The sequence below is a fragment of the Phaseolus vulgaris genome, chromosome 5, assembly GCF_000499845.2.
Source record: "Phaseolus vulgaris cultivar G19833 chromosome 5, P. vulgaris v2.0, whole genome shotgun sequence".
Lineage (NCBI taxonomy): Eukaryota > Viridiplantae > Streptophyta > Magnoliopsida > Fabales > Fabaceae > Phaseolus > Phaseolus vulgaris.
The window spans coordinates 34522336-34533502 of NC_023755.2; the positions used below are offsets into that span (position 1 = coordinate 34522336).

The following is an 11167-nucleotide window of genomic DNA, read 5'->3' on the forward strand; positions in this document are numbered from 1 at the left end:
GAAAGCTGCAAAGAAAGTCTTAAAATACTTATAAGGGACAAATAATCACATTGTTACTTATATAGGAGATCTGATCATCTTGGGGTGATTAGATATACAAATTCATATTTTGTTGGTTATATGGATACAAGAAAGTCTACATTTCGTTATGATGAGTGATTTCATGAAAAAGTATGAAGTAGTTTGTCATTATTGCATCCATTATGGAGGCTGAATTTGTGACATGTTTTGAGACCACAATTCAGACTAATTGGTTGTGAAATTTTATCTCAGAATTTGGAATAGTTAACAATATTGCCAAGCCGTTGAGAATTTACTGCTGATTGTTGCCATCAAGAAAGAATATGACAAGAATTGTTTTTTAAGAGATAGATTGAGAAAGATGATTTAAGAAATTACTTAATTAGGAACTCTCATGAATCAAGACAAGTGTCTATTTCTATTATTATTTTTATCAACAATGAATTAATTAATTAAACTTGAGGAATGTCCCAACCCTATTACAAATTCCTAACCATCTTACTAACAAAACTAATGCATAACAAAACTAATGCATAATTATGCAGCATAGAAGTGCATCTTTAAAAAAAAAAACTTCAATTACATTGAATATTCTCTATTGGTTAATATATGATATGGGATAATCATATATTATAAGAAGATATTTATTATGTGCATTATTGTTAACAATAATTGTACGTTTCGAGTTTACACATTTGACTAAAGTTTTAGAAAAACTATCCAACACTTATATTTTATAATTTTGTTATTATATCTAATTCTTCTATATTCATATTAACTAAATTAAGGATATAATTAAAAATTACACGTTACATTGAAATTTCAAAAATTAAAATTAAAAGAAAAAAATTCTCTTATTAAAAAATCAACATTTAAAAATGAACAAAGGATATATGAACACTCATTTTTTATACACACTAATTTTAAATTAGGTAGTATTCATTTTTTTTTTAAATTTAACTATTCTAACTCGTATTTGAATATTAAAAAATATAAAAATAAAAAATACCTCATATAAAATTAGTTAATTTTTCTCTCTCCATTAGACATTTTCTAGTGAAAATAAGAAAAATAAATATTAATAATTATAGTTTATCCTAAATAATTTTATTAAAAATGCTTAAGTTATATATATATATATATATATATATATATATATATATATACATATTTACACGACTATTTAAATTGCTGATAGAAAAAATGAGTATTTAAATTGATGACATGGCTTTATATTTTTTTACTTATTTTTTATGTAGTCACGTCTATTATCTTATTTTTATCTAAGTCACTCTCATATATATATATATATAAATAATGTATATTGATAAATTCAATAAAAATATTTTAAATATTAATATAATATTCTTTATTTTTGAAGTGAAGGATAGAGAAAAAAAAATACAAGTTTTATCTTACTGCATAATTTAATAAAAGTCAATGTTTTTTAATACTATTAAAACATTAAATGCTTTTTTATATTTTTAATATTTTCATTAAATGTTTATTTAATAATATATTATCACGAGTAATTAATAATGTATACAGATATATAACATTCATTTAATATTTAAGATATGGTAGTTAATGTAAGGAATATTTAAAATAATACTCCTACTACTGTTTTATATATATTACACAATAAAGGTTCATAAATTGGACTATGCTTTTACTGATTCGCGCGCCACAAACGGGTGTCATGTTTTCCTTGAATTTATGAATTTATTATTTTTATCTTCAACACTTCATATATAAATGCATAGTTTTTTACAAAAAGTAAATGCATTACGTATATACGTGTTTAGCAATTGTCCAAGTGCTAAATATACACTGTACAATGTGTTACAGAACCTCTTTTATATTTGACAACGATGTTGTATTTGTTGAATTGAAAGAATTACAATAATAACCAAATCATCATTCATCATCAACTATGCTTGATTCATTTAATTCACCAAATATATTTTTTGGTTTAAATGCTCATTCTTTGTACTTAGAGCAAATATATGCACATTTACAGTATATATGTATATGAACACGAATAATATATATATATATATATATATAAATAATATACTTAATACGTAGAAAGTTTCTTGTTCCAAAAGTACATTACCATCTGTTAGAATATATGTGATGTCATAACATTTCAACGTATCATGGGAAAAAGAATCAAACGTAGAATCAAGATAGTCCTTAACGGCATTACAAAGGATGATGTAATGCAAATTACACATTAACAAATTATCAAGTCACGGATCATGGTCCTTTTGAAGATAAATAAATAAATAAATATGAAATTTAGAAAGTTACATAAGAATTATAATATTTAAATAGTCTTTGTTGTATTTAAAAGATGATTACCCATATTTATCTCACTGTTATTTGACTTGGAATGATAACGTGCAACACAATTATCATGATTGGTTCATATGCACTGATTAATAATTTAAACATGGTCTTAAGTCATATTCATTAGACTTATAATTAAATCATAACACCGATAAGTTTATCTAGATATTATGAAGATTAAAGTAATATGATAGAGAAAAGCAAAATTGTCATTTGCAAGATAAAAATAAATAAAATAACTTGTTAGAGAGAAAATTATACTATTATTATTTGTTAAGCAGAAGAAGATATAGAAACATGTACTTTTTATTTACCTCAAACAATAATAACATACAGTACCATTTAACTTTTTAATTTTATCCTATCTCAAACCTGTTACCATTAATAATAGTTTGTGTGTGTATGAACCATGTTTTCATTAATGCAGCATAGAGGTGTAGGATAAGCAAGTCAACAAAATTTCCTACAAAACAACATGCAGATGAGTTTTCAAACTCCAGGCTAGCATCACCCTCTTGGTGTTCACACGTCAACAGACTTTTTCAAAAATCAAGAAATGAAGTTTACAATAATTAATGATGTTTCCATAAGTAAAAAGCTTCATCTTGGTTCATTCATAAACCATATGTTTTTGCTATTACACAGTATATGAGAAAATTGTAATTAGAAGTGTAGTTACAGAATCTGTTGCAGAATATGTGAGAAACTAAATAAAGTGTATAGAAGCAATAGAAAGAGGTTTGGTAGCCGTCATTTGTTGCACCATCAACTCTACCAAGGGCAAAAAATTACTTACTACACAAAAGAAAAATGTCACTCTCTCTCTATCTTTTTCTTTCTCTCTCATTCACTAGCAATTACACCTCTTTGGCTCACCATTAAATGCAATTGCACCATCTCAATGCCCTCAGCAATAACTCATCGCTGCCACATTTTCTCCATCTGTTTCCATCTTTTCTCCTCCTTTTCTTTACTCCTTCAATTCCTTTGTCCTCTCCTCTTCTTTCTCCCCTCTCACTTTCTCCCTTCAAACCAAGCTTTTTGCCATCACAACACTCCTCAAGGTTTCTATAGTTCCCACATATAAGCAACTTTATTTCCATAGCTTCTTTCTCAAACTCTTTTTCTCTCCTATGTATCCCTCAAAAGGGTCCTTTTTTTGGCAACAAACTTTAGCCCCAAAGCAGATCTAAATACTCATCTTCTTCTTCTACCTACCTATAGTCTCCTGCAATCACCCTCCACTGGTAAGTGCAGGAAAACTCCTGGTTCATGTTGGTTTTGTATACGGTAGGTATATCATTCACGCAACTTCAGATCATTGTTTTCGCCACACCAAAACGTTTTACCAATTTTTGTTTTAAAATTCTTACTTTTTTTTGGTGCATTTGGCTAGCTAGGGTTGCTAGAATGCGAAAAGAACGGTAGGTTTGCCATATATATCTACGGGAAAGAAAAGAAGCTTAGATGGATTCCCCAGATGTTTAGTTGGCCTTTTTGTTTTCACTTTTTGATTCTGGTTGTCTCTGGTTTTGCAGTATCAGAAAATTTGTCAACACTTTGTTTCTGTGCATTCTAATGTAGCATATAAAATATTCATTTAATTATTCATTTTTTTTAATTATACATGCGAAGTCAAGTTTCTGTGCCTGGGTTTTTTTGGCTTATTATGTTAGCATGTTTCCTTTTTGAAGTGACCTTGTCAGAATCCAAGAAGAAACTCATCCTGTGAAGTTTTTCAGCATAAAAGGGTCTCAGAAAATCAACACAACACTGGACACCAGAGAGAGAATTGAATTCTCTAGAGTTTGAAATATGCCAGCTGGTATTATGATTCCAGCAAGAAACATGCCCTCCATGATTGGAAGAAACGGCAACGTTGTTGGCTTTGGATTATCTTCAGGGCTCTCTCTTGGCCAGGTCAGTGTGCTACCTTCATCATTTGATGTCTTTGTAATCTCTTCTTCTTCTTCCTTTTCTTTTTCTTCCTATCTCTCTCCAATTTACCCCCATTTTTGTCATAATTTGCTTCTGATTCTGATGCCAATTGATTGATGTGTTGGGTTTTCTCAAATTGACTTTATCCTTCAAAAGGGACCTTGGTTTTTACAAGTCAAAATTGGTCTCAGTGTGAAGCCAAGCGAGCTCAGACTCTCTCTTGTATCCTTCTCGTTATTCGTAAAACGCGTTATTCCCCTTCTCACTGTTTGAAGCTACTCGCTCACTTTCCCAAAAAACCATCAACCTAGTCAAAATTCCCGTGTTTTCTGCACAACTCTTTTACAAAATAATTTAAATTATTCCATCAATTAGTCCCCCTATCTATGTGTCTACACATGTGAATTAGACACAAAACCAAAAAGAAACATAAAAAGGTGTTGCCGTTGCTTCTGTTTTATATATATATATATGTTGTCTCTTTGCGAGTACTACACTGTACTTATACCTCGTATTATTGTATTGTTAGATTGAAAACCATAAGGCCTCGGAATCTCAAAGATCTGTAGAAATGTTCCAGCCAAACCTGATGGAAGCTGGTCAGCTTCTCCCCCTGGACATGCCTCAGAACACTTCAGAGAGCGATGTCCCAAGAATCCGCGAAGATGACTTTGACAGTGCCACCAAGTCAGGAAGTGAAAACCAAGAAGGTGCTTCTGGTGAAGACCAAGACCCTCGTCCCAACAAGAAGAAACGCTACCACCGCCACACTCAGCACCAGATCCAGGAAATGGAAGCGTAAGCCATCCAAAATACACTATTTTTTAATGGAACTTCATTGGATACAGAACCAGACTAACAGTCCCAGCCGAACAAAACCATACAAGTGGAAGCTTAGGGCTTCAATTTCTTAGGGACTCAAATTTGAAAGTATTGACTAAAACTGAAACAGACCCATGACAGCTGTTGAGATTAATTTTTCTTTTCAGATTCTTTAAGGAGTGTCCGCACCCAGATGACAAGCAAAGGAAAGAGCTGAGTCGAGAGTTAGGGTTAGAGCCATTGCAGGTTAAGTTTTGGTTCCAGAACAAGCGCACTCAGATAAAGGTACACATGGTTTTTGGCTTTTGTTTCTTTTGTTTAAAAGTGTAAAGGAGGAACTCTTTGAGCTGTGCTGCTTTGTGTTGCAGACCCAACATGAGCGCCATGAGAACACACAGCTCCGAACTGAAAACGATAAGCTTCGAGCTGACAACATGAGGTTCAGGGAAGCTCTCAGCAATGCCTCGTGTCCTAATTGTGGAGGACCAACCGCTATAGGGGAAATGTCATTCGACGAACATCACCTGAGGCTCGAAAATGCACGCCTCAGAGAAGAGGTATCACAGTTTGGAAGCTGCTCTACATTTACAGCGCCATAGATGTATCAAAATAACAAGGACTCTTTATCCTGAGAAACCTTTTCTTTGTATATAAAACTAACAAAATATCATCTTAATATCACTCCATCTTACAACTGCATAAGAATAATAAGCTTCTATACTTTATACCATTTGTTAAACAAATTTAAAAAAAAATAATAATTTAACAGAATTGTAGTTTCATAATTATTTGAAAAAATGATAAATAATACAAAATTAATTCTTAACTACATTATCCAAATTAATAAATGTTTAATTATTTTTAAATAAGATCTTAGATTTGCATCTTTTGTATAACTATATCTTACTTAAACATGATTGTCCTAATGAAATATTCATGTGCAAGATCAAAGAGTCTTGTTAACTACTTGAATTTTCTTAATTCTTATACATGTCGGTGTTCATGTTCAGATTGATAGGATTTCTGGCATTGCTGCAAAGTACGTGGGGAAGCCTGTGGTGAGCTATCCACTTCTTTCTCCTTCATCTGTTCCTCCGCGTCCACTTGAGCTTGGGATTGGAGGTGGTTTTGGTGGCCAGTCTGCGGGCATTGGTGGAGACATGTTTGGTGGAGCTGCAGGAGATCTTCTTAGGTCAATCAGTGGACCTACTGAGGCTGATAAGCCCATAATAATAGAGCTTGCTGTTGCAGCCATGGAGGAGCTCATTGGAATGGCACAGATGGGTGATCCTCTTTGGTTGACTACCCTGGATGGAACTACCACTGTGCTCAACGAGGATGAATACATCAGGTCTTTTCCTCGGGGAATTGGTCCTAAACCCGCTGGTTTCAAGTGCGAAGCTTCACGGGAGAATGCCGTTGTTATCATGAACCATGTTAGCCTTGTTGAGATTCTCATGGACGTGGTACGTGTATATGGAGAATAACAAAAATTAGACCAAGTTTGATTTTCTTCCTGACATCTAACCAAGTTTGATTATGTCACAAGATATATATGTAACCATGTCTGCTTATTTTCTTGACATATTTATATGTAACCATGTTTGTTAATGTAGTTTATAGTTTTTGACATATTTTGTTGTGCTTTTAAGAACCAATGGTCCACAGTGTTCTCTGGCATAGTCTCAAGAGCAATGACGTTGGAAGTGTTATCAACAGGGGTGGCGGGGAATTACAACGGTGCATTGCAAGTGGTAATGAATTTTATAGAATAAAGTGTTCATTTTTTTTATATGATATACAGTGAAACTTAGTAAATTCAATTTGTTTGTCAAGGACTCAAAAATATAAATACATGCCAATTTATATTATTATGCAGATGACAGCAGAAGTACAAGTACCTTCACCTCTAGTGCCAACTAGAGAGAGCTATTTTGTAAGATATTGTAAGCATCATGGTGACGGGACTTGGGCTGTAGTGGACGTGTCCCTGGATAATTTGCGTCCTAGTCCCTCAGCCAGATGTAGAAGAAGGCCTTCAGGTTGCTTAATTCAAGAAATGCCCAATGGCTACTCAAAGGTTAGACAGAATACAATTAATAAATCACTGATTAAAAACTAACATGTCACCAAGACAATTTTTTCTCCATTTCAAGGGGTGTTTAGATGCTACTACTATGCGGCTTAACTTGAAGCTAAATTTTGTCCTAGGTCATTTGGGTTGAGCATGTTGAAGTGGATGACAGAGGTGTTCACAATCTATACAAGCAGCTTGTTAGTTCTGGGCATGCATTTGGTGCAAAACGTTGGATTGCCACCTTGGATCGACAATGTGAAAGGCTTGCTTGTGCCATGGCAACAAACATTCCTACAGTAGATGTTGGAGGTATATATATATATATTATGGAATTTATTTCACACACTTTTTTTTTTTTTTTATCAATCTTCTCCTTGATTAACTAATTAACCTTATTGTAATGTGTTTAATTAGTGATAACTAACCAAGATGGAAGGAAGAGTATGCTGAAACTGGCAGAGAGAATGGTTATAAGCTTTTGCGCTGGAGTGAGTGCATCTACTGCACACACATGGACAACACTCTCTGGAACTGGAGCTGATGATGTAAGGGTCATGACACGTAAGAGTGTAGATGACCCAGGAAGGCCTCCTGGCATTGTTCTCAGTGCTGCAACTTCTTTTTGGCTCCCAGTGTCACCAAAAAGGGTTTTTGAATTCCTCCGTGATGAGAACTCCAGAAGTGAGGTAACATGTATTACTCATGTATTCATGTATTCAAACTAGACAATAATTATGCACCAATGATTGTCTTCTTGTCAAATGTTCTAGGCTGCATTATTGTCTGCTCATAGGTTACTAGACCTTGTTCTTCATTGGGTAAAATTGCCTAGTTTGGTGTGTGATGTATCTCTCCGTTGATTTGTAGTCATAATATTTAGTTATCTTACGTCAAATTTCTAAGTTAAGTTATCTCATATCAATTACTTCTAATTGCAAACATCCTTTTCAAAGTGTCCAAAGACAAGTGATCATGTAGGCCATGAAACTTTGTTCATATTATTTTATGTCATTTGATTTTTCACAAGATCATTTTTTATTATTTTAACTAATATATATATATATATATATATATATATATAAATGATGTAATCAGAAGAAATAAATTTCTCCAAAACATTCATATCTTAGAAATAATGTTGTTGCTCTGAAATTGTCATGTAGAATGGAACATCTATGCTTCTTTTATTAAAAATTAATAAAGAAGTTAATAAAATGGAAGATTAATTGGAGATTTTCCAAAAAAAATAAAATTAGAAGTGACATAAAATGAACAAAAGGTACGAAATTCTTGAACAGTTTTTTTTTTTCAATTAAAAATGATACATGGATATAAAAGTAAGAAATGACATTCAAATGATATATTGAGAAAAAAATATAAATATTTATTATTACTTTTTCATACATTTGCACAATTTTGCATAAACTCTTTATTAGATATATAACAATTTTTCTAACTTATTCAGATGTGTAAAGATTTGTACAAATCTTTTATATATATATATATATATATATATTATTGATAAAAAAAATAATAAAAAAGAAAAAGATGGAGATATAATAGGTGTTGATATCTATATATAGTTAGTCTTTAGATTAATATGATATTTTCATCTCAATTAAATTTGTTTATTTTATGATTCATCTAACTTTTTGAACCCTTTGAAAACAGTGGGATATTCTTTCCAATGGAGGAGTTGTTCAGGAAATGGCACACATTGCCAATGGACGAGAAACTGGAAATTGTGTCTCTCTACTTCGAGTGAATGTAAGTTGATCATACCTAAGAATCACCCTTACTATTCATCAACTTCATTGCACTTTCTTTTTCGTTAGTCAAACTAAGATTAAAAGCTATCTCTATAATATATGTTTACAATGTTGCAGAGTGCGAATTCAAGCCAGAGTAACATGTTGATATTGCAAGAGAGTTGCGCAGACTCAACAGGGTCATTTGTGATCTATGCTCCTGTAGATATTGTGGCAATGAACGTGGTTCTGAATGGAGGGGACCCTGACTACGTGGCCCTTCTTCCTTCAGGATTTGCTATTCTCCCAGATGGGACCACTGCACATGGAGGAAGCATTGGTGACACTGGAAATGGTGGATCTCTTTTGACTGTGGCCTTCCAAATCTTGGTTGATTCAGTTCCAACGGCAAAGCTCTCTCTTGGATCAGTTGCCACTGTTAACAATCTTATTGCCTGCACTGTTGAGAGAATTAAGGCTGCTTTATCTGGTGAAGTTGCTTGACCTAAGGGTCGGTAAGAACAAAACTAACACTCCAATCAAAACATTATATTATCCATTCTCACTTCATTCTGTCTCTTGATTCTTATTAATGGTGTGTTTATTGGTTAACTTGAATGCAGTTTAGAAGAAGGATAAAGAGGTGCACTGAGAAATGAGAAGGTGTTGGGAACTTCGGCTTATAGAAAAAAGGATGAGAAGTCAAGAGCGCACCTTGCATGATCCTTTCTTAACACTCAACACGAGAGGATTAAGGTTCGGGAATTGACTTCCATGGAAATAGTAAAGTATAAGAGCTTAAATCAATGAAGACAACACTTTTCTTCACCTTCCAAGACTGCGTATTAATAGTTGTTTAGTTGTTAATGTTAGTCCTTTTGTGTTTATTTTATTAGGTTGTAGTTTTGACTTAACCTCTCATGTTCCTTCTTCAGTTGTTATTATTTGTGTTTCAGCTCAAGCACCAGCACTATAGCTTGCATCTTTAGTGTAGTGGTTAAATTTTCACTACACCTGTTTGATCCTTCTAAGGTTTTCAAATGAATGTTCCTTCCAATTTGTCAAGTCATCTCCCATGCTTTTTTTATTTTGTATTTGTTATTTTTACCATAACTATTGAATAACCTATGTGTTTTAATTTATTTTAAAAAATGTTTGGGAGGATCAATGTTTTGCTAAAGATAAAACATGACAAAAGTTCCTCCTTTCAATTTGAAGGTATACTTTTAGAATGTATATGTGTATATAAAAAATAAAAGACAATTAAGTAAAGGAAACAAACAATTGTGTATGTACTAATTATGTAGAATGTATTACTCCCAAAAATGTTTCATAACTCAATATCCATGTCCATAAAAAAGTAACACAAAATATAACCTTTATTATAAATCATATTGTTGCTTATATTATATTATATCCCTTTGAGAACACCTAAAATTTTGCTTTTGAAAATTCATTAAATATCAGCTTCATACTTTTACTTGTTTCTTTTTTTATCAGCAAAAATCATACTTTTACTTTGTAAAATAAAACATTTCATCTGGATTCTTTCTCTCATTTTTTAATATAATTTCATTTCTTTAATTTCATATTTTGTTACATAATGCACCTCCCAATCACGTCTTCTTTATTATTAAGTTCTAAAGTTCTAATAAGTTAAATTGTTAAAAATATTACATTGATTGGTTAAGATTTATTGTACTAACCCCAATACACTTATTACACATATTTCATATCTTAGTAGCTATTCTATAACTAGAGAAAAATGATCTGTTGTTTCATTAGTTAAAGGACACATAGACAAAGATAATTTCACTCCCCTATGATTCAGGTTATCTTTCATAGTTACTCTATTTTATATCACTCTCAAAGTAAAGTTATCTTTCATAGCTTCTCTCAAAGTAAGTTATCTTTCATAGCTTATTACTCTCAAAGTAAAGTCTTTAACAGGTGTTAGGCTTTAGTATTCCAAAATAGCTCATAAAATTTAATTTCTTCTTCTTATATTGTTCAATAATTTTTATAAGTTGAATTGATGGTGTATTTTTGTGTATCATTATCCATATTCATTCATATTCCTTATCACTCCTCAGATTAATTCATCTATCTCTTACGTAGGCAACTTGGATTATTTTTTATTTGAAACATCTTCTCCTCCATTCCAAACATCACTCCTCACTCCGAGTTGTTATCATTCTATTTACCTATT

The 11167-nt window shown here is 32.1% G+C and overlaps 1 protein-coding gene across 5 annotated transcripts; it reads left to right on the forward strand.

Annotated features, from left to right (window-relative positions):
* The first annotated feature begins 3115 nt into the window (after window positions 1-3115).
* Window positions 3116-10023, forward strand: LOC137835543 (homeobox-leucine zipper protein HDG2-like). Of its 5 annotated transcripts, none has more exons than XM_068644092.1 (13): window positions 3116-3620; window positions 4068-4293; window positions 4841-5109; window positions 5301-5418; window positions 5502-5690; window positions 6144-6599; window positions 6786-6887; window positions 7013-7213; window positions 7345-7519; window positions 7625-7896; window positions 8882-8977; window positions 9097-9473; window positions 9582-10023. In XM_068644092.1, exons 2-12 carry the CDS (start codon window positions 4189-4191, stop codon window positions 9460-9462), a joined length of 2349 nt encoding a protein of 782 aa, XP_068500193.1. In that variant the 5' UTR covers window positions 3116-3620; window positions 4068-4188; the 3' UTR covers window positions 9463-9473; window positions 9582-10023. The 5 variants fall into 5 exon arrangements, with proteins under 5 accessions (XP_068500193.1, XP_068500196.1, XP_068500194.1 ...); XM_068644095.1 differs by having other exon boundaries at window positions 3233-3620; window positions 9097-9469; XM_068644093.1 differs by having other exon boundaries at window positions 3281-3663.
* Window positions 10024-11167: the final 1144 nt, after the last annotated feature.